Source organism: Perca fluviatilis, chromosome 4 (assembly GCF_010015445.1).
Source record: "Perca fluviatilis chromosome 4, GENO_Pfluv_1.0, whole genome shotgun sequence".
Classification (NCBI taxonomy): domain Eukaryota; kingdom Metazoa; phylum Chordata; class Actinopteri; order Perciformes; family Percidae; genus Perca; species Perca fluviatilis.
The window spans coordinates 26,718,772-26,742,225 of record NC_053115.1 but is presented as its reverse complement, the minus strand read 5'-3'; the positions used below and the strand labels follow the sequence as shown (position 1 = coordinate 26,742,225).

The following is a 23,454-nucleotide window of genomic DNA, read 5'->3' as shown; positions in this document are numbered from 1 at the left end:
GCAGGTAGACTCAGGTAGATATTTTAGGGCTTGTGAATTCCTTTTTAATTTTAGTGGAACTGAAGCTGCAGCGAATGATCGATTAGTCAATTGACTGGCAACTTTATTGGCAATTATTTTGATAGTCGATTAATTTTTTTTCGGTTAATTTACAAGCAAAAATGTCAAACCCTCTGTTTCCAGCTTCTCAAATGTGAGAGTGTAAAACAAAATAATAATGTGAAATTTTAACATTTTATTTTCTTGGGTTTGGGGTATAAAAAAAAAAAAGTGAGTAATGTGGCATTTTCTTTTCATGTGCTCGCCTTTTTCTCTCCTCAGGCACAGGAGAGCTATTCAGAAGAGCCGGGGGTCAAAGGTGAGAAGAGCAGAGGGCACCATGGAGAGTGAGCCGGGGGCCCCTGCCTCTACGGCAAACAGCACCGGGGCCGCCGCCACCTCCTCCAGCACCACAGCTGCCAGCAGTAGTAGTACCTCTAACACTACTGCTACTACTTCTACGGCTTCCACGAGCAGTAGTAGTAACACTAACAGTAGTGTCAGTAGTAGTAGTACTACAGCAGCAGGAAGACAAACCGTGCCTCAGATATCCGTTTACGGCGGGATACCTGACCGACAAACAGTGCAGGCAAGTTGTGTGTGTGTGTGTGTGTGTGTGTGTGTGTGTGTGTGTGTGTGTGTGTGTGTGTGTGTGTGTGTGTGTGTGTGTGTGTGTGTGTGTGTGTGTGTGTGTGTGTGTGTGTGTGTGTGTGTGTGACGTGCACATACAAATGTTCACAAGTTAATTGTGTGTGTGTGTGTGTGTGTGTGACGTGCACATACAAATGTTCACAAGTTATCATAATGTATAACTTTGCTCTACTGCCCTCTGTTGGTGTATATAACACCACATATAGGCCAATACATAATTTATATATATATATTTTTTTATTTTATTTAATTTTTTTTATAATTTTTGAATTGCAAGTAAATTAATGAAAAAAGAGACATTTGTCATCTTGATCAATATACAGATGAAGGAAACTCCGATAAATGGCCATTCCCCAAGATTTGTCCCAAGTTGAAGGAAGGAATGCTTTGTGTGCTTCAGTGCTCTTGACTCTTTGACCCCGGGATTATCCTCTACACAGGCTCACCCTCTCCCTGACAAAGGTCCACACAACTTTTAGTGCTGCTGCTTTGTCACAGCAGTGTTTTTGTAATTCATCCTTTCTTTTCGTGTACTCCGCCTGCTGACAAAATTAAAAGGCAAACCCTGTTGAGCATAAAGGACTACTGTTCACTTATGGTCAGTCAGGGCTGTGTTGCATCTCTGCTACCAATTTTGACTGTTATTTAAAATGGCGTGGGGGTCCGGATGCTTCTGTGACACTATAGACCACAGGTCAACATCCTCTGGTTACCTGGCAACCAGTAAGAGGGCACTTTCAGAGGTGAAGGGTGAGGAGAGTTATTTTCAATAGTTTGGAGGTTTAGCTCTATAATTGGGTCAAGGAGTCTCTTGCAGACAGTGATTTAAAGGACTGGGTTGATTTAGGTCTGTCCGCTCGCAGTGATCACACGTTTTAGACATTTTGAAACACTCTTTAAGTAGAGGTAGCGTCACTGTGTCCACGTTCGGACACTTATTGGCTAACGTTCAATTAAAATATCTGTTCAAATACAAATATAAATGATCTATTAATGTTTTCAGTTAATTTAATGGTGTAAAACTAAAGGTATATAGTTTTAACTGTTTACTTTAGCTTTTATTTTATCAACGGTGAATTAGCTGTGCGCTACCCTTGGCCATAACCGGACACCCTTATCTCCTCGCTGTAAACGCTGGCCATTGCTAGTTTTTCGGCGGGTATTAAGTCCCATCAATGCTGTCAAAACTACGATCGTACTTCCATCCTTCACAATAAAATGACATGCTTCAAGAACTCTGAACTATGCAGTAAAAGCTCCTTAATTTCCAGTACAGTAAAAATAGAAACTTTTTAGAGGAAAAGATCGTCGCCCGAGCGTTCTTTCTTCTTTCTTTCATCAAAGTAACTTTCATATACTAATTACACATCTAAATGTCCATGTACATATAGGAAAATTACGTAGGTTGTTAGATGGGTATAGATCAATTCTGCAAACATTTTTGGTGATGATCGGAAACGTAAAGTACCGCGAAAAGACCGGAAACTGCGTCAGGTCGGAAGTGTCCGAATATGGCCAATAGCAGTCCGAACGTGGACACAGTGACACTATGTATCTCTCCCTCTCAATCGTATCTAGACGCACAGTCTATGATCTAATACAAAAACAATACAGTCATTCAAAACCCATTCGTTTCAGCCATGAATTGGATTTCATATTTACTTTTTATATAATAAAATTGATTTGGACAGATTTAGAACAGATGCGTGGTTGTGTATTGATGTAGCAAGTTCTCTGACTCTTTGATTTTCTACTCTTCTAATTTTTACACCCTGACAGAATTGAATATATGCAGTCTTTTTTTTTTTTTTTTTTCTTCTTTTTTTTAAGCACATATATTCAATTAGCTCTGTGTCTGTCTGTCTTTGTCTGCAGGTGTTCCAGCAGGCGTTACACAGACAGCCTAACACAGCAGCACAGTACCTGCAGCAGATGTACGCTGCTCAGCAGCAGCATCTGATGTTGCAAACCGCAGCCCTCCAGCAGCAGCACAACCTTAGCACCGCTCAGCTCCAGAGCCTGGCTGCTGTACAGCAGGTCATCACGTGAAAGAATCATTCTCACAGTGTTAAGATGATGCTGTTATTGTTGACCCCCGTCCAAGATTTGTTTCAGGAAATGTTAACACTCTCTCTCTCTCCCCCCGTCTGTCATGGGATAGGCCAGTATCGCAGCTGGCCGGCAAAGCTCCTCACAGAACGGCACTTCATCCCAGCAAACAGGATCAACTCAGGCTACGGTAAGTGCTGGTATTAATGTTGGGCCTGTCTCCTAAGGACCTCTTAAGGTTAACTTATCTTTGTCCATGAGATTATCATGGAACAAAGTTGATTTTAACACCACAATGCTTTGATGAAACTGGGCTGTGCTACTTCTCTCTTGCTTTAAAAAAATTTGTTGGTAACATTCGGAAGTAAAAAATTCTGGATGTTGTATATTTGATGTGTTGAATAAGTTAATTGGAGTGTTGATATAGATAGAGTAAAGGAAGTTTATAACATCATTAATCGATTTACATTCGTATCGCGATTCAAAATCGATTCATAGAATTCCAAAAATCAATCCATATTTCTTTTTTTTTTTTTTTAATGGCTATTGTCCTGAAATGAGTTTAGCTCGCCATTCCCATAGATGGTGCTGCGTCGAATTCACACTGACGCCTGGGCACTTGTTATAATCCGAAGAAGAAGGAGTGCAGCAGAAGTAGTTTAGTCGGCGCAAACAATGGCAAACCTCACAGAAAGAATTATTCAACCTGCTCCATCCTCATTGAAGGAGAGAGTTTGGGCACATTTCGGCATTTATAACCTCAAGGGGAAGACGGAACTTGATAGGAATCATGCTATATGCAGGCTTTGCAAAGCGAAAGTTAATTATTTTGGAAACCCCAGAAACTTGAGAACTCACATGGCACGCTATCACCCAGAGATTAACGTTAAAGACATGAACGAACAACAACCTAAAGGACCTAACATGCCAGTCAACCAATGCACTCTCTTTCAATGCTCTAAACTCCCACAAACTCTGAACCAAAAGCTCTTTTTATTTAAAGGTCCCATGACATGGTGCTCTTTGGATGCTTTTATATAGACCTTAGTGGTCCCCTAATACTGTATCTGAAGTCTCTTTCCCGAAATTCAGCCTTGGTGCAGAATTGCAGCCACTAGAGCCAGTCTCACAGTGAGCTTTCCTTAGGATGTACCATTTCTGTGTCTGTAGCTATTGAGGAGGAAAGAGGGGGGGGGGGGACAAGGTAGAGAGTGGAGGTCTGGTCTTGACCAACTGCCATGTTGCTTGTTTGAAAGCCATGATGTCTCTCTCTCATTAGCGGGCCAAATTCTCTGGGCGGGCAAAGCAGAGAAAGGGGAGGTAACCTTGCTCCTTATGACCTCATACGGAGAAGATTCCAGATCGGCCCATCTGAGCTTCCATTTTCTCAAAGGAAGAGCAGGATACCCAGGGCTCGGTTTACACCTATCGCCATTTCTAGGCACTGGGGGACCATAGGCAGGCTGGGGGAACGCATATTAATGTTAAAAAACCTCATAAAGTGAAATTTTCATGCCATGGGACCTTTTTTAACGGTTTTATTTTATACTTGCATTAAATGTATTTGAAAGCTGGCCAAAGCTTGGCACTTTGCAGTTTTTAGTTGCAAAAGTTTTTATTTTAGTTTTTATATTTCCTTTCTTTTTAAATTGTATGTCTACTGCAATCACATGGGAAAAGTAACTACATTTACATACTGTGAAAGGTTTTTGAATCGAATCTTGAGCCTAAAAAACGATATTGAATCGTGACATTTTCTGAATCGTGCACCCCTACTAATTATCCTGTTCATCATCTCCCTGTAGATCAACCTGACCACCTCCCCGGCAGCAGCTCAGCTGATCAGCCGGGCCCAGAGCATTAGTTCCACCCCTACCAGTATTTCCCAGCAGGCTGTTCTGCTGGGCAGCCCATCTAGCACCACTCTCACAGCCAGCCAGGCACAGATGTACCTGCGCGCACAGATGGTGAGATTGCAGACACAAGGAGCATAGCCACTGGCACATTTATGAGTGTGCATATATATGCATAAACACCTCACACACATACTGCTTGATTAAATAAACACTATCTAGCTCATGATTTTTTATTCAGTGTGTTTTAGGATTGGTGCATGTATGCTTACTCTGCCATAGTAAATGGTGTGCTTTATTCTCATTTTAATTAGTCTTCTGGTGTTTAATTAGTGCATATGATTTGTATTAAGCCCTACACATGTATTCATTTTCTTTTACTTGCTTGTTTTTCCACACATACACCAATTAAAGCTTTAACGCAGTGTAACACTGACTTGACGCACCGCCACACAGGCCTCAACAAAACTGTAAGTAAACACACAAGTGCATAAGGGCAAAAGCACAAAAGAGAAAAACAGCCCCTCAAATATTTTTAGGTATATAATATACCCAACTGTTGTATCAATATATTTTGTTTTGAAGATAAAGATTACAAAGAGAAATGTCTGCCATTCTGTAGTTTTCATAGCAAGAATATCCTGTCCAAAACACGTGAACAGGGTCCTTTTTAGCTTGGGCTGCTTCACGTAATGATCTTTTTAAATGTTTTTGAGCTCTGGCCTGTTCTCAATACGTTGCTTCTTTATTGGAGATTAGAGAAGAATTCAGTGGCAAAAGTTGTTTCCTAAAACACCTGGGCACTGTAGTTTTTAGCACACACTACTCAAACAGGAGTAAATAGTGCATTTGTTACCAGCCAGGACAGAGACACTGATTTTGTGTGCATGTGTGTGTGTGTGTGTGCGTGTGTGTGCATATGTGTGCGTGTGTGGGTGTGTGGGTGGGTGGGTGGGTGTTGCTTTCAAGGCCCAGCAGAGTAACCTGGTGCAGGTGGCCAGGAGCCTGGGCCGGGCTGTTCCACTGTCCCCGCAGCTCATCTTTACTCCAACGGCCACAGTGACTGCTGTCCAGTCAGAGAGCTCCACGCAGGCCTCCTTACAGGTAGGTTCGTCGGAAGACCGTTTCACTAAATGACAAATATAATTACAAACTTTTATTAACGTTAACGTCCTGAACTTTGAGATGCTTTGAGAAAGTTGTCGCAGTGACTGGAAATCCAGCTCTAGATGATGTGAAATGGCAATGAATATGCCTCCATTGGTTTGCAAAAAAAAAAAGTGATACATTCATTATGTAATAAACACAGTTCTGACAAACTAATAATGTCTGCTCCTAAAACCCACTTTGTGAATCTAAACAACCTCCCATCATTCGGCCTCTCTTAAGAATCAGGTCCAGAACCTTGCCATCCGTGGCCAGCAGGGGGCACCCACATCCTCCTCTCAGACTCAGACCCTGCAGGCTCTTAGTCTGAAGCAGAGCCCTGTGCCCATCCAGCCCGCCTCACTGATCAAGAATCCCAGCCAAGTAACGCAGGCCTCCACAGGGGGGAAGGCTGTCTCCTTCGACAGTTCATCTGAAGCAGGGAAGAAGGGGGACGGTGCAGCAGTCCCAGAAGTCCGAGCTATAAACATGAGCCGCAGTGTCACAGCTATCAGTGCTCAGCCCCTGATTGCTCCAGGTAAGTAGAGTCTGCAACCCCACAGCCTACTGTTAAAGTCTGAATGTGTGCAGTTAATTTACCCATAAAACTGATCCTGGCAGTGGACCAGACCCCAACAGAAATGAACTCTCTCACAAAGGCATTTAGTGTTATAATAATGGAAATTAGCAATGTGGGTATTAGAGCAGAATCAGTTTGTTGATTAATCAATTTTGATAATTGATAAATCGTCTTTTTTTTTTTTTTTTTTTAAGGGACAAATATAAATATGCTAGCAGCATAAGGGATGATGGGCTGTCTACCACTGAAATATCTCGACAACTAACGGATGGATTGCCATGAAATTTTGAACAGACATTAATGGCACCCAGACAATGAATTCTTATGACATTGGTGATCCTCTGACTTTCCCTGTAGTGCCGCCAGCATGTCAAAGTGATCAATTATGCTGTGAAATATCTCAACATCAAAAACTTTGGAACAGACGAGCAATCAGTCCTAATGACTTTGTTCGTACCCTGACTTTTTCTATAGCACCATCATCCAGTCAAAATTTCGAAAAAAAATAAATAAAAAATGATGTCCATTACTCTGGTTTATGACCAACGGCTAAATTATTGACCTACCCATCAGCCTTCAGCTGTATATTGTGTTTTGTGCTAATTAGAAAATATTAGCATAACATGCTAAACTAAGATGGTAATAATTATACCTGCTAAACCTCAGCATGTTAGCATCGTCATTGTGAACATGTTGCCATGCTGATGTAAGCCTAAGTTGATCCTCACAGAGCTGCTAGCATGGCAGTAGACTCTTAGTCTTGTTTTCATCTGACAAAGCAACCACACTGGTTACAGAGCAAGTGGCATCTTTGTTAAACGTAAACAGTCTGCTTGGTGTTATTTCTGTACTAGTCTAGCTCAACGGATGAACATTGCTGGGATGAAGCCTGACATCTCACACGCCGGATGTCCCTCCCTTCTCGCGATCTCCGCTATTGGGGCTTAGTGCCGCCTAGGATGGTTGTAATTGGTTTAAAGAAATACAAACAAACCAGAGTGTTGTTCCCCTATCCCAGAATAGATAGGTGGTGTAGCCAGACCATACTCCGTCGCTGACACAGAGCTGTGGAGATAGGTCTGGCAATGCAAGACTATTTCTGTACGGACACTGATCAATAGAGCTCATCAGTCCCGCCCCTCTTTCGAGAGACCTTGGGTTCCGGAAGTAAATTTCCCATTAATTTCTCCCTTTGACGTCTGGAAAAATCCGTACATAAAGAGTTTTAGACCATGCCTTAGGCTAACCAGCTACGACGTGACTCATAAGCATACAACATATCATTTCCGAGTGAAAAAAACGAACAGAAAATACCCAAAAAGTCAAACGCACAAGACTGTGATATATATTTTCATAATCGAGCGAAGGAACTACTCATCCCATAAACCGCCGCGCACCACTGAATAAAGGAAGCTACGTTAGTTTAGCTAACAGCTAATTCGGCTAACCGCTAGCTGAGACAGCATGTGATAACTTTAAAAGACCCTCAAAATAAAACCTGAAAATGACCGTTAAAATATATAACAGCTGTTACATCAGCTGTAGCCTGCTTTACCCAGTGTTTAGTTTGAGTTAACGTTACTTTAGACTGAATCAAGCTGTCAGCTAGCGGTTAGCGGAATTAGCTGTTAGCTAAACTAACGTTAGCTTCCCGGTGGAGGCTAACGGCAGAAGCGTGGAACATCCTCGTAAAACAGGATTATCATCTTGGGCATGCGCATGACGGATCGTGGAGGCAGCTCCCCCTCCTCACCAGCATGAGTTCCACCAATCAGAGGCATCACTGTGGGATTGTTCAGGATTGTGGGTAATGGAAGTACCTATCCAAGACATCGCAAATAAAAGACATTTATCTCAAAACAAGGTTGGTGCCCCATGAACTTTTGGCGTCTATATGAGCATATACAATTGCTTAGTCATGTCGTAGCTGGTTTTAAGTCTACCATCGACGGTTACGATTTTATGGCTTATACTCCAATTGTCAATGGAGAAATTAGATTGTATTCTTACTTCCGGAACCCGCTGTGGGCGGGACTGTTGAGCTCTATATTCCACTGGAAGTTTATTTATATTTTTGTGGGCAGATAAATTAAACTGCCAAATTGCCTTCTAGCTGCATTGCGCTTCTTTTTTTGAAACAGTTGTCGATTTCAAATAGACTTGGGGCTCCAGGCAGCGGTCATATATACAATAGAATGTGTTCATGTGTCTATAGTAAAATTAGATGAGAAAAACGTTTTTTACACTGTGCGCTTTTAATAGCTTTCTCTGGGCTGTGAGTGTGATATGTCAGAGCCTGCAACTCACTAAAGGGGGGAAACCAGCTGAAAGACCATGTTGTGTTGGCCTTTGTCTGGAACAGTTGAGCTGCTTTGTAAATGAGAAGCTCTGAATGGCAGACTGCCATGCAAGAGTCTTTCAAAACCGTTTTGTTTTGTTCTTCTTTTTTTTAGTGTCGGTGATTGTGAATGTGCCAGCAATACAAGCTGATTAAATCAAATTTAGTCCAGTTTGTTTGCAGGATAAGACCCTTCAGATGCATTTTCCCATTTTCTAGAGGGTCCTGATAAGACCTCACATTTCGCAAAATAGTTGATTTGAACAAGATCCTAAATATTTGCATGTACCATATGCGTCTGTATGTGCTGGGAGTGGTAACTGTGTGTACATGACTGCGAACCTTTAATATACACTGCAGTAAACTGTGTTAACGCATGGTGTTGTTTTTAGCTGCCTGTTCAGAGGGGTGTGTGTGTGTGTGTGTGTGTGTGTGTGTGTGTGTGTGTGTGTGTGTGTGTGTGTGTGTGTGTGTGTGTGTGTGTGTAAGGGGGGAGTTGGGATTATCTGAGCGTGTCAGTGCACAACTGTGTCTGCAGTAATGGATTCACATGAAATGAAAGGGAGGATGGAAGCTGAAAATCTGGCTGCATGCTGTCTGGAAAAATTAACATGGGTTGCCATAGCAGCAGGCCATGAGGGACAGGTGTGCACATGAGATGCTGGGGAGTTAATTCACTGTGGATCAGGAGGAGGAGAGGCTGTATGGCTGGCTGATAGGATTTAGATTAGGATAAAAGCTTGGGTTCAACTTGGCTGTGACTGGCCATTATGCACTTTGATTTTCAACGTAAACTTTTTGTAGTGACATGCCACTGTCTCTTGTAAATCCAAAATTTCCCCAACCACTTTCATGATTGACGTTAAGTGTCTTGTTGTGGATAATAGACAGGACAAACCAGAAATGTAGCTTCAGGAAACCAGAGATTTTGTGGGTGGTTGGTAAATTCACATCCTGTCCATAATAGCCTTGGCTTTAATGAGTAGATATAATTAGGCTTTGTGTCTAATTGGTGAGTATTTTTAAAGTTGTGTAAAATGTTGTTTTTATGCACTTTGTTTAGAATCAGATTTTTTTGACATGACTTGAAGGCAGGATACAACTTGGAAAACAAGTTAGACAGATAATGTGCCAATAAAGAGGCTCAAACAAACAAAAGTCTGCAACTGTATCAGTAACCATAATGTTATTATTGAAATTGTATCGTAGATCAAACGCATCTTTACTTTCATTAGTGTTGACTCCACAGAAATCAAGTCTGGCCTGATCTGAGAGAACAACAAAAATAGAAGAGGTGTGTTAAATGTGTTTTGCTATTTTTGGTCATCAGTTTTCATCTCTCTTTCCACAAGATGGCAGATCGTTTTAGAGCAATGTCTCGGTTACTGTGAACATCACAGACATTAAGAGTCAGTCCCTTGAATAGGAATTGGACTGGAAACAAATGTTGCGTCTGGCTTGTTGCAGTAAGTGTTTGTCATCGCCACTTCTTGGCACTAAAGAGCCAGCACTTTACTATAAAAACCACAGCAGGGAACCCCCAAAAGCACCATGCAAGAGCAGATCTGAACATGAAAGTCAGTCTTGGCATATTTATCTCGCTGCCAGCAACAGTATCAGTTGCCAGTTTCACTTAATTATAATTACAATTACAAAAAATGAAAACCCACGCTTCCAACTTCATGCAAAACTTAATGACTAATAATTCACCTTGTTCTTGCCTATTAAAAAAGACATTCAGTGTCTCCTTTTGTTGATCTGAAAATATAGTGTACAACTGCTAAAATACTGAGTTGTGTGTGATTTGGTTTTCTTCCTGAGAGCCTGCCATTATATTTTCACTTGAGACAGGCCTTGTTTTTTGTCTGGAAAAGTGGGGTCTTTAAACCAAACAGCAGCTTGATTCATTTAGCTAGTGCTCTCTTAATGCCTACGTACTTGATAAAGTATCTACAACCCTGATTTTGAATTGTATTTAAGTGAGGAAAGAGGGCGTAAGGCCTGCTGTTGCTCTTTTGTTTTAGGTCGGAATGTGTTTCATGAATGTAAGCCAAAGTGGCAGCCAGTGAGAAGAATGTGGAAACTCTGGGATTTTCCAGGGCCTGGTGCTGTAAACCCATCAGGAACGTATTCTGTCCTCAACCGTGGGACATTGTGCAACAACACGCAGATAGATAGAGTAAAAGGTCTACACACATTCAGGCCATTGCCACATATTGCATGTTGTATGATTGCATGTGTATATATGTGTGGGTGTAGGGGGCGGCGCAGTCATTCCAGTCCTTAATCCCAAGACCTTGAGTGGGAATAGCATTTAAATGAATTCCCCTGTCTTCCTCTTCTTCCAAGACATCTTTCTGTTCCTCATTAGGGGTTTCAGAAAGCTGTCAGGATTGAAAGGGTGGTTGTATCTGGTGTGCACCGATTCAGAATTCCCCCTCCTTCGCTGACTGGGGCTGAGAATCTCTTGCTACCTTATGATTCTGTGTGATCTTCTGTGAAAAGTGCTGCTACTATTAAATTACAAAACTGTTCTTGATGCATTTTGACTCATGTGGTTGGTTTTTATTACAGTTTATCTTATTTTATGACCACATTACAACTAGAGCTGGGCAATATATCGATATTATATCGATATTGTGATATGAGACTAGATATCGACTTAGATTTTGGATATCGTAATATCGTAATATGGCATAAGTGTTGTCTTTTCCTGGTTTTAAAGGCTGCATTACAGTAAAGTGAGGTCATTTTCTGAACTTACCAGACTGTTGTAACTGTTCTATTATTTGCCTTTACCCACTTAATCATTATATCCACATTACTGGTGATTATTTATCAAAAATCTCATTGTGTAAATATTTTGTGAAAGCACCAATAGTCAACACTACAATATCGTTGCGGTATCGATATCGATGGTATTTGGTCAAAAATATCATGATATTTGATTTTCTCCATATCGCCCAGCCCCAATTACAACAGAATAATCATTAATATCCAATCATGAAAAAGGTCAGGTAAATATTTTTGTTGGGGTATGTTGTGTTGTGTCTTGGTTCTAATGTGAGTTACACTGAGCAAAAAGCCATCTTTTCATAAAGTTGCCAATGTGTAAGAGGACGCTGGGCCCTGCTCCTAACGCCCATGTTTCACCAAGTGAAATGATGCTGCATGAGAAGAGTTTCTTCTAGGGCTCCGCCTAACGATTGTTTTCATTAATGATTGATTTGCAGATTATTTTTGGAATGTCAAATAGCCTATTACAACTTCGACACAACCCAAAGTGGCATATTTAAATGATTGATTGTCTTTTTTTTCATGTCCAATGACGTTATTACCACTGCCAAGGATGTTATGTTTTCGGTTCGGTTTATCCGTTTGTTGGTTTGTTTGTCTGTCAGCAGAACTATGGAATAACTACTTGTCTGAGTTTCATGAAACTTGGTGGAATGGTGTAGCATGGGCCAATGAAGGGCACATACCATTTTTGGAGCAGATCAGAATCACCGGGCAGATGCACAAATTCTTTTTCACTTTCGTTAACATTGCGTTTGTGCTGCATTTATGTGGTGTCGGAATAATTGGAGAAATTAGTTCCGGACTGGGAAAATTCACACTGCAATAACATTGTGAGATAGGGAGGGAATCTTCATCTTTTTAACATTGTGGTTACTCAATTATTATTTTTATTTTTTTATATAAAGAACTACTTTGAAAATCAGATTAAGGAGTTTTCCATGATTTCATGATGCATCATCTAATAATTGTTATTTTAGGCATAGCTGCTCAGTTGATGGATGTTATTATCCTCTGAAGTGTCTGTTGAAAGTGCTTTTCAAGCCTGAACAATCTTAAAGGGTAACATCTTTAATGATCATGCTGTTGGATGTATCCACCCATCACAGGCTCATATCCATCCTGCTCTGAACATTTGTTAATATTAAATAAACGCCTTCCCTGTATGCCATAGCTAACCAATTTCCTATTGGGTTCCACGGAGTCTCACCATGTGAAAAGGAAAACACTTTTCAGCAGATCCTGCACCATTAAAGGAACTAATGATATATATATATATATATATATATATATATATATATATATATATATATATATATATATATATATATATATTCCACAGCAGGGCACAGACTGTGGTTAGTGCCTCGGAGGGAAACTTTGAAACCAGATGGAGCCTATCGCACACAAAACGTCATGAAAAGAACAGGGGGAGGAGAAGGAGGGTGGAGACAAGGGGGATTTGAGACAAACACTGATGCACTTGGCAGTTTTCCATGCTTGGATTTATTAGGGGGTTTATTAACATCTCCAAACACCGCCATTTTCACACGGCTCACACAGCAGAAGCTACTGTATAGTACTGTGGTGCAGGAGTCATTTCATGTTTAGGTTTCAATAATACCAATGAGTAAGTTAGTTCTAATTGTTTCCTGGTAGAGTTGTTAAAGATCAAGGAGGCAGCAGAAAGGCTTGGACCTACTGACTCACCATTAACTCCATAAAAAGTGTCCCAGACAGTTGGTTCTACATGTTCGTTCCTGAGGCGTTTCTAATATTAGACTAGCCTCAGGCTACTTCCGCTGAACCATTCTCCCACTCCCGACATGCTCCCACAATACAAGATTGATGTGCTGTGTCTTGGGCTTCGGGGCAGGTTATGAGCTCAGGATGTCTTACCAAGGGAACTAACAGGTGGTGACAGGCCACGTTGAAATCATTTGTGAGAAATTGTCAGACCGAAACTGCCATAGCGAGCTTCTCTGTGCACCTTTTCAGCAAGTTTTTTATATTACATCCTGTCAACAAGGGGCACACAGGTGAAGGCAAAGCTACAAAACAAGCTCTTGTGCTTTTCAGGGCTCCTACTCATACTCTTACTCTGAGCGTGGACAGTTGTGAGCACACTTGAAATTAATATTCTGCTCATGGTTTGTAACACGTTTTAAAGGTCCCATGGCATGAAAATTTCACTTTATGAGTTTTTTTAACATTAATATGCATTTCCCTAGCCTGCCTATGGTCCCCCAGTGGCTAGAAATGGCGATAGGTGTAAACCGAGCCCTGGGTATCCTGCTCTGCCTTTGAGAAAATGAAAGCTCAGATGATCTTATGAGGTCATAAGGAGCAAGGTTACCTCCCCTTTCTCTGCTTTGCCCGCCCAGAGAATTTGGCCCACCCGTGAGAAAGAAGAGACATCATGACTTTCAAACGAGCGAAGTGGCAGTTGGTCAAGGCCAGACCTCCACCCTCCACCTTGCATCCCCCTCTCTACTCCTCAGTAGCTACAGACACAGAAATGGCACATCCTAAGGAAAGCTCATTGTGGGACTGGCTCTAGTGGCTGTAATTCTGCATCAAAGCTGAATTTCGGGAAAGAGACTTCAGATACAGTATTAGGGTACCACTAAGGTCTATATAAAAGCATCCAAAGAGCACCATGTCATGGGACCTTTTTAATTGTAAAGGTATTTCTGACTTACCTTTTTATAGAAGACAATAATGTTAGATTAGACTTTGGCTTGCAATGTGTATTGTTATCTTTGAACACTGGGCCATCATTACTCTTAACAATTAATCTGAATTTTTTTTAAATGAATTGTTCAGTCTGTAAAACCGAAAATACAAAGAACCAAAAGTGAAGTCGTCAAATTGCTTATTTTGTCTGCTCAACAGTCCAAAAGCCAAAGATATTTAATTAACAATGACCTAAAACGGTGAAAAGCAGTAAATATTATTCACATTTGAGAAGCAGGAACCAGAGCTGTGCATTGATTAAATGGCTTTAATGATCAATGGATTACCAGAGTTGTTGCAGATTGATTTTCTGGTAAAAAAAATAATTGACTTTCTTTCAGCACTATTGATTATTAATTACAGATTATCACATGCCATATGTACTGTACATCGAAATCTGAGTCCAAACTTTAAAGTACCTAGTAAGTCATTTTTGCTGGAATTAAAGGTTTAAATGCTATCTATGTCAATCTTCTTACAAAGTACAAAAAAAACCAGATGGCCTTCTGCTTTGAGTGTTTTCACTTTTTTCACGGTCTGTGGCCATATTAACAAACAGAGATGCGCAAAGAAAACATATCCTGTAAGACCCAATTTCTAAGGTGAATCTGCTGGCATGCAGTCAGTGGCTACTGATTTGAACACAGCAGTGAGCTAAATTTGTTCTTGTTCCAGCATACACGCCAATTCAGCCCCACTCCCTGGTTCAGCAGCACAAGCAGCAGCAGCAGCAGTTTGTGGTCCATCAGAGTCAAGGTTCCCAGAGGACCGCGGGCCAGCTGCTGCAGACGGCCTCCATTCAACCATCACAGCACCCTGTCCCCGTACTGCCCAAACCTGCTCCACACCAGCCCTCCACGCCCAGCCAGCAGGCCACCATCTTCCATTCCACCATCAGCCCCCACGCCCTCCACTCCTCCCTCAACCATGCCAAAGCTCAGCCCGTCCAGCTCACGGCCATCAACCTGCAAATACAGCCAACGGTGAGTACAGTCACACACCACGCTCTCCAAAACACAAAAGAGCATGTTAATTACTTAATAACACATACTGTTGCCAGCATCAATGACGAGGTTAAACCCATAGATAGTTTTTCAAGTCAATGGCTGTGTTTAGATTTAGTTTAGACACACTTGCCCGTGTTTGGACAGGTGCTGTTATTAACAGGGTCTCCCTAGAATCACTGTGTCCCAGTGTTTCTGAAGTGAAATAATGGTGCTAGAAAATTATTTAATGGCCCAGTACCATTGTTCCAGCTTTAATGGAAAGCGTTGTTAATTGGTATCGAAATCCTTTGTTTTTAGCCTTTCTAGCAGCGTGGCTCTAGGGATGGCAGTGTCTGTCGTTTGGTCTGTCGTTTGGTTGGTCGTTTGGTTAACCACTTTGGTCCACATTGAAATGTGTCTACAACTACTAGATGGTTTACCATGAAATGTGCTGCACACATTCAAGCCCCCTCAGGATAAATTGTAATCCTTTTTTTGAGCCCTGACTTTTCCTCTAGCGCCACCATCAGGTCAAAATTCAATTTTGTTCAATACTTTTACGTTTATGACCAAATACCTGCAAAACTAATGACTTTCCCTTCAGTCGGTGTCGCTAGCAACGCTGTCGACTTATAGTCTTGTTTGTATATGATTTACTATATTTGCGAATGCTTGGGCGTTTGATACATACGTGAACATATGTCGGTTTTCTGAGATAAGCTTGTAACATTTGTCATACATCTATATAATAGAAGTATCTCTTCCTCATTAACATATCCTCCATTGTGTTTTCACAATTACACATATTTGTTATTGTTCTTGTTTTGTTTCTAATAGGACACAACTTTGTGTCCTACTTAACATCCTGACTTTTTGTGTTGCTCACATTTTTTCAAGTGGTAACCAGCTAAACAAAAACTAATGTTCCAACAACACCCACTGAATCCATTTCTCCTCACTAACACATGCATGTTAAAAAAACACAGGAATCGTCTGAGTTTGGGATTCCTGGTGTAATATTTTCCCACTGGTGTGATATTTTCCAAGCCTAATGGTTTTCAGTTTTTGAGTCTTTGACATTAAAAGTACCAACAGTCCCTGATCTGTCTTTTTATTACTGTCTCAGATGTACTTTCTCATGTTTTCACCTCTTCCTGATGCACATTGTAGGCCTCTCGACTGGTTCAGGACAGTAAAGATAAGCCAACCTCTCTGGTGGTCAGAGAGACATGTCCAGCCCCTGCCACACAGCAGCAGCAACAACAACAGCAGCAGCAGCAGCAGCAGCAACAACAGCAGCAGCAACCACAGCAGCAACAACAGCAACAACAACATCAACAGCAGCAACCTGCGCCTTTGCCATCACAACCCACTAAACCTCTAGAGCAGCCCAAGGTTGCCCCAGCCACACCAGCTGTTCAGCCACAAGGTAATGGTGCTACATTACACTCTAACATTTGTTACATGAACTCTTTAACCAGTTGGCCACGGGGACAAGAAGAAGCAGTTAAACAAACCGTCTAAAAGTAAAACTTTTCTTCATGGCACACAAAATGTAGAATTATTCCTGCTCTGCTCTTCTTAAAATGGCCAAACTTGTGAAAACCTTCAGTGGAGGAAAAGAAAATCAATGCTGATGTTTACTTCAGAATGGTGTGTACTTCATAACATGTCTGCAGCACGTTTAGTTTCACTATTTTGTCTCTTATTGATCCGTGTTTTGCTCTCCTTGTGATTTCCCTGAGCTGCGGCCAAAAAGCTCACCTGGTACCCACAATTCACGCAATGCAACATTTAAACCCACAACAAAAAAGCCCCAAACATCAGGACAATAATTCGGTAACCATAATAATACCAGAATCATAATGGACCTTTTTTATTCATGTAATTTTGTTGCCTGTAAATTATATTGGGGACATTTTGGCTATGACTATTCCACTGTGTTAAGCCTTTTTTATTTTTATTAAGATCATTTTTTTTTGGCATTTGTAGGCCTTTATTTGACAGGACAGCTTGGACTTGAAAGGGGAGAGAGAGGGGGAATGACATGCAGAAATGGGTCGCAGGTCGGAATTGAACCTGCGACGGTTGCGGCGAGGACCGAGCCTCTGTACATGGGGCGCACGCTCTACCAGGTGAGCTACCCAGGCGCCCCGTGTTAAGCCATTTTTACATATAAACTCCGGTCCAAGGAATTGGGTCCCAACAAAGTTTCCCTTTCACACATGTAGCACACAACAGGAGATTGGCCGTGTCAGCTGCGTTCCGTTCTGATTGTTCAAACCCGTTTATATACATCATGGGGGCAACGAGTTATAATGCAACCTAGTACAACACCAGCACTAACTGCAACCTTTCTGACAAGGTGTCAACAAATCCTGAACAGTATAAAGCAGGGCTCGACAGTAACTGTTGCCTGTTTGCCCTTGGCAACCAGATTGAGTCAATTGGCAACTGTTTCCTGGTCTGTGGTTGCCCTTCTTTGGCAACCACCTGTTCTATACATATATACAACACTACATACGCAACACAACATTTCAGCTGTTCTGCGACCACTTTCCACATGCGTGTTTTGCCGTGAAAAGATACAGGCGACGCAATTTTCTCTTCACGTTACCGGCGCATGTTAAAATCCGGTGCTAATATGGCACCAGTGCCCGGTATCTACCGGACGGAATAGCAACGCGGTTTTCGGTGCCTCATTACGGTGCCACTTAAATGTCTGCCCTGCTCTCTGATGCTCCGAAACCCACGTTGGAGGCAACCGAAGCATCGCTGCATGTCACGCGAGTTAACACTAATGACCCGTTACACAGCAGGTAACGTTAGCCTACCGTTAGCTACAGTAGTAACTGGATTAAACACGGTTACAATGCTGACAGCTAAACGGTGTAAAAGTGTGACTGTATTTCACTGTAGAGGATTCCAACAGCAGGATATAAAACTGCCTGCCACTAAAGCTATGAGCTAAAAGACACAAACTAGCACTATGGTCACTGCTGCTGTGAAAATGTTGCGTTTACTGGTAAACTGGTAAACCTTGTGGTGCATTCAAAGTTATTGTACCCTTTTCTCATCGGTTTTTGTTCTTTTAACAGCAATTTACTGGTGAAAGAAGTAATTATTGTTAAGTTATTGTTACATTTTTAATAATCATTTAAATTCCCCCCCTTTTTTTGTGCTGATCCAAAAATGGATCTGATCCGTGACTCAAAAACTGTGATCCGATCCGTGAGTTTTGTGATCTGTTGCACCCCATATTTCAGAGGGATGGGAAATGATATTGCAAGCCATTTTCTCATTGTTTCATTATTAAAATGTGTGTTATAGTAACATACAAAATTAATTGCTCCAAATATAGGCAGTTTAAAACATGGCAACCGTATTGTCAATTTTGACAACCAAAAGCTGATGCCTGGTTGCCAAGCCGGCAACCACTTTAAAAAGCTAGCTTTGAGCCCTGGTATATAAAGAGGATTTATTACATACTATTCTCTTGGATTGCATTCGATTGTGCAAGTGTTTAGACTAATAAACTGGTAAGTTAATGTCTAATAGTACTGTTGGTTTACATGTTGCGGGAATGAGGCTTTGACTTTACAGTTACAGAACATATTTTGTCCATTAGACAATGTCTGATGCATGCTTGTGTATTAAATGAATAAGCAATTATGATGGCTGCTCGGAAGAATCAAAGTTTCTAAACTTTGGACAAACTGTTTTGAAATATATTTGGGATGACTCTAAAGGGATTTTCACAGTATAACCAAGCTTTTATGTAACAAGAAAATCCCAGAAATGTTGCATTGTCTGTAAATGTATTTTGAAATTGCGGCATTTTGACGCTTATTGTGCACATTTTGTCAGCCAGGTGATTTGGATAAAAGGCATAAAGCATAAGTGATTTTTGCCAAATGGTCACTAGTGCATGATCACGCAGCAGCTATACTCTTCTTGCTGAGCAACAAATTATTTGGGTGTATTTTTATAAATGTTGACTGATCAGTTTCTATAGTGATATTGCTCCTAAATGGCTGGAAATGGGGCTAATGCTGTGTTTCCTATAAAATGAAACATTCTGTAAACCACAAATTGCTGTTTATGGGCAGCGAGTTGGGTGTGATGCTCACCACCAGAGCAGGAAACTATTTTTGTAATCATTTGCTGCAGGGGCTGATGACGACAGGCCCAAAGTTTTTTTTACTTTGGGAAAATGTAACAAAAGCTGTTTTTCAGTCAAAGTGGCTTATTGAGCATACAAGGTTTACAGCTACAAAGATTATCTGTACTAAACTTCCGCCCTGCTCTTTGCTAACATATGTTCAGACACACTGTCTGTTCTCTTTCAAGTATTGAAATGGAAGTGTGTAAATGGAGTAGCGGGCATTACATCACCTGATGAACACACATTACAGAAAATATACACTGCAGCCCCCCTGTGCATTAAGGACTGTGATGTCATGTCCTTTGTATTTGTGATTCTTTTTTAATGCAGATGTTTTCTGTCTGAATACAAGTGGTTGAAGAAAGACTACTATCTTGTACTAAAGTAACAGTGGCAATACCACACAGTGTAGAAATACTCTGTTACAAGTAAAAATCATGCATTCAAAATTACTTTTAAGATATATGTAATTTCTGTATTAAAATTCACTGCCAGTTGTCAACTGTCGGTTTACCGTTTTTAAAAAGACAATTTCACCGGAACTACTTAGTAGGTGTCCTATCACTTTTTAAGGGACACCTCTGCAGCCAATCAGAATCGAGTTTTCACCCAGACCGTGGTTTTAGCTGGCCAAAGGTATAGCTTGCTTTACTTTTGCAGAGGGTGCATTGGGGAGGGGGGGCCCTAAAATGTCTCCCTATGTCCCTGCTGAAAACATGCAGCTATTGTCCTGCCTTAATTTGTCGCTTTAATTGATTGCAGATTAAGCGGTTTAGTCGATGGGACTAAAATGATTCTTTTTTTTTTGGTCAGTATTAAGCCGAATCTAGAGACTAATCTTCTCTCTGCTTCCCGGGTGAAGCACGTTGTCACGCAGCAGCCTGCTGAGGATCAGAGATCCTAACGTTAGCTGCTGTGGGAGGAAACACGGAGGCGGACCCTGATGTTAGAAGCTTTTCTTTTACGGCAATGAAAGCGGCGCTGCTGCTTGAATGCGATCGCAGTCACAAACAGCAGCGGCTGCTGGTCGGTGCGTGCGTGTGTGTGTATCTGTCGGATCATTGCAACAACAAACGCGAGCAAACCGCACGTGTTTTCTCTGCTAACACAGCGGAAGTCGGTAAGAAAGCTAATGTAGGACTGGTGACTTTAAACATGACTGAGCACGGCGACTTGATGTTTACTTTCGCTTCGTGGGGCTTTAGTGAAAAGCGAGACGTTGTAGTGATGGTAAGAGTGATGCGTTAGGGTTTGTTCAGCTTTCGCGAGACCAGAAAAGTCATTTTAATCAACAGCTGGCACGTGGATATGGCTGCGTACTATTTTTATATGTAACGTCAGGTGGCTAAATGCTGTCTGGTAAATCTACTAAAAAATAATAAAAGTGGGTGTACCGAGTTAAGGTGGATTTACCCTCTTCTGCTGGTGTAAGTTTCTTTACTGCGACTTGGATTGCTATGATGATTAATCCCATTGTTAATCTGCTGATTGGTTTGCGGATTAATTGTTTGACCTATAAAATGTCAGAACATACTGAAAAATGCTCATTACAGATTCCTGAAGCCCAAGGTGATTTTAAATGAATTGTTTTTGTCCAACTAACAGTCTAAAACTCCAAAATATACAGTTAACTATCACATATGATGAGGAAAAGCAGAAACTATTTTACGTTTTAGAAGCTGGAATCAGAAACCGTTTGGTATTTTTGATTTTAAAGGTGTCTGTGTACACGGCTCTCACCTCCGACCACCAGTCCAAAATTCAGTTTACGATCACGTATGCATGGGAAAGCATCACCTTTTCACATCGGAGAAGCTGTAATGTTTGGCACTTTATCTTCAATTTAAAGTTGATTTAATAATTTCTAATTTCATTCAGACTCAGTCCTACAGCGACCAGCTCCTACAGAGTAGCCTACATGCTCTCATACATTAACTGGATGGTGTTGTATTCGTGTCTTGGTCAGCAGGAGGGGGCTCAGCCAAGAGGCCGAGTGCTGCACCTGGGACCCCGCCTCCAGCCATGACCTCAGGAAATGAGAACGAGGCGCCCACTGTGACGGGCAGCACGCCGCAGAACGGAGAGAACAAACCGCCCCAGGCTATCGTCAAACCCCAGGTCCTCACACATGTCATCGAAGGCTTTGTCATCCAGGAGGGAGCGGAGCCATTCCCCGTGTGTGTAAGTGTCCCGATTTCAGCCTCCCTAGCAGCGAGATGCTGTAAACAACCCAGAGCCAACACTCTAGTGTACTCGTCTGCAGGGAGCTGTCAGCAGACACACACAAAGCCCTCTGTTACTACTACTACTCTTCCTACTACTACTACTACTACTACTACTACTACTACTACTGCTACTACTACTACTACTAGTGACAGCTCACAGCTTCTGTGTGATTCAGTCAGTCATTCATTTTAGTGAGACTGTAGCTGAAGGACAGATGGATGAAGGTGTGTGTAATGAGCTGCAGCCGCTCAATTATCTCAAGGCATAATGGTCCCTTCTTTTATCTGTGTCATCTCCCTTAAAATGTTATTTGTTATTTATATTATATTGTTTATCTGGTTTATCTGTACACATGTTGACATGTGTATAATCCATCTTTATTATATTCACTAAAACAAAAGCTTACTGTTGGATGAACAGCCTTTTGTTTAGGTGCAAGGTAATGACTTAGGCTTGTGTTTATTTCTAGGCTTGGGGCTCACTGCCTCCTACTGGACATTTGTTGTAAATGCTCAGTATAGTTCCATGCATATAGGCCTGAACACAAAGAATTCATGCTGTCATAAAGCATGGAAGAATGCAGTATCTACATTGCAAAGGCATTGATATTGTACTTTCAACTAGGGCTTATTACTTATTTGTATTGTTTATTTTTTTTTTTTCTATTACAGGATTGGGTGTTCTATGAAATGTCAAACATTTTGAAAAAAATGACATGTTCAGAGAGCTGAAGGTGACCTCTTCAAATAACTTGTTTTGTCTGACCAACAATCCAAAACCCTTTTTATAGGGGTATATACTGAGAACATTAATATAGCAGAAAACAAATATTAGCTATGTAAAGATATAGTGGAGTATGGCGTCCTGAGCAGAGAATGAAGCCACGCCCCCTCTGTGTTGTAATCCAAACTTCTCTGTTCTTTGTTAATAGCCGGCCGAACTGCGCATGCATGTTAGTGCATGTAGCCGTGAAAAAAACGTGGGTATTTCACCTATTGGGGAACCGAGCCGTGTGGACGCAATCCCACGTTTTCTTTTCTTCAGTATTTCGAGTACAGCCCTTCTTACTTTGCAACAATGTCTTCAGTTGTAGTTTAATTATTAAAGGGAGTCCAGAAATTGCTACTAAATGGCTCTTATTCACCTACAATCACACGCACTAATGTATCATTAGATTGATTATTAATGATTAGTCAAATAGGACACTGTTGGCCAAGTCATCAGGCTATACACGTGGAACGTAGTCTTTGCACTTCATTTTGCGGTTGTGATATTTGTCAGAATTCAAACGAAGCAGTCCGACTTTATTGTCACTCATTTGTAATCACAGCTATTGTTTCTCATTCTTGGAGCATGTCGCCGTTTTTATTTTGGTAGATTTCTAAATATTATCATCCTGTCACCAGGTGGAGCGTCTGCCCATTCTTATCGACAGCCCAAGGAAGCTGGATCACCAGCTCTCCTCAGACCCCGACAAAACCCCCGTCAGCAACGCAGCAAACACCGACTCTGAGCCTGAGGACCTCAACCAGTCCGGTGAGACCAAAAGTATTTGACAAGTACAAAAGGTTGTGTAAATCAGTGGTGCAGCACTGTGGCGGTGCTCATTAAACTCCCGATGCACCGACCCCACCTTTTTCTGGGGCTTGTGAAAATTGTATTTATCGTTTTAGAAGGTGTATGAAATTGGGACATTACAATGCATCAACCTCATAACCACGGACACGTTCTTAACACACAGTTACTGCAGTAGGGTTACTGGTGCTGTGGACAGATACAGACCTAACACTGCTGGGATGAACGATGAGCTGGTGCTGCACTTGCTGTTCTCCGTGTCGACACCGAAAAGGCTCCCTTCAGCGTAATTACATGCTTCGGCATCTCTTCAC

At 41.5% G+C, this 23,454-nt stretch overlaps 1 protein-coding gene across 1 annotated transcript in view; it reads left to right on the top strand.

Annotated features, from left to right (window-relative positions):
• Positions 1 to 23,454, top strand: part of phc2b (polyhomeotic homolog 2b (Drosophila)) — a 30,666-nt gene that overhangs the window by 2,824 nt on the left and 4,388 nt on the right. Inside the window, 10 exon segments of the mRNA XM_039798308.1 lie at positions 322 to 628; positions 2,566 to 2,727; positions 2,852 to 2,929; positions 4,545 to 4,706; positions 5,562 to 5,696; positions 5,982 to 6,276; positions 14,864 to 15,171; positions 16,345 to 16,603; positions 21,306 to 21,520; positions 22,972 to 23,101. Of these exon segments, the coding sequence (XP_039654242.1) occupies positions 322 to 628; positions 2,566 to 2,727; positions 2,852 to 2,929; positions 4,545 to 4,706; positions 5,562 to 5,696; positions 5,982 to 6,276; positions 14,864 to 15,171; positions 16,345 to 16,603; positions 21,306 to 21,520; positions 22,972 to 23,101 (2,051 nt within the window).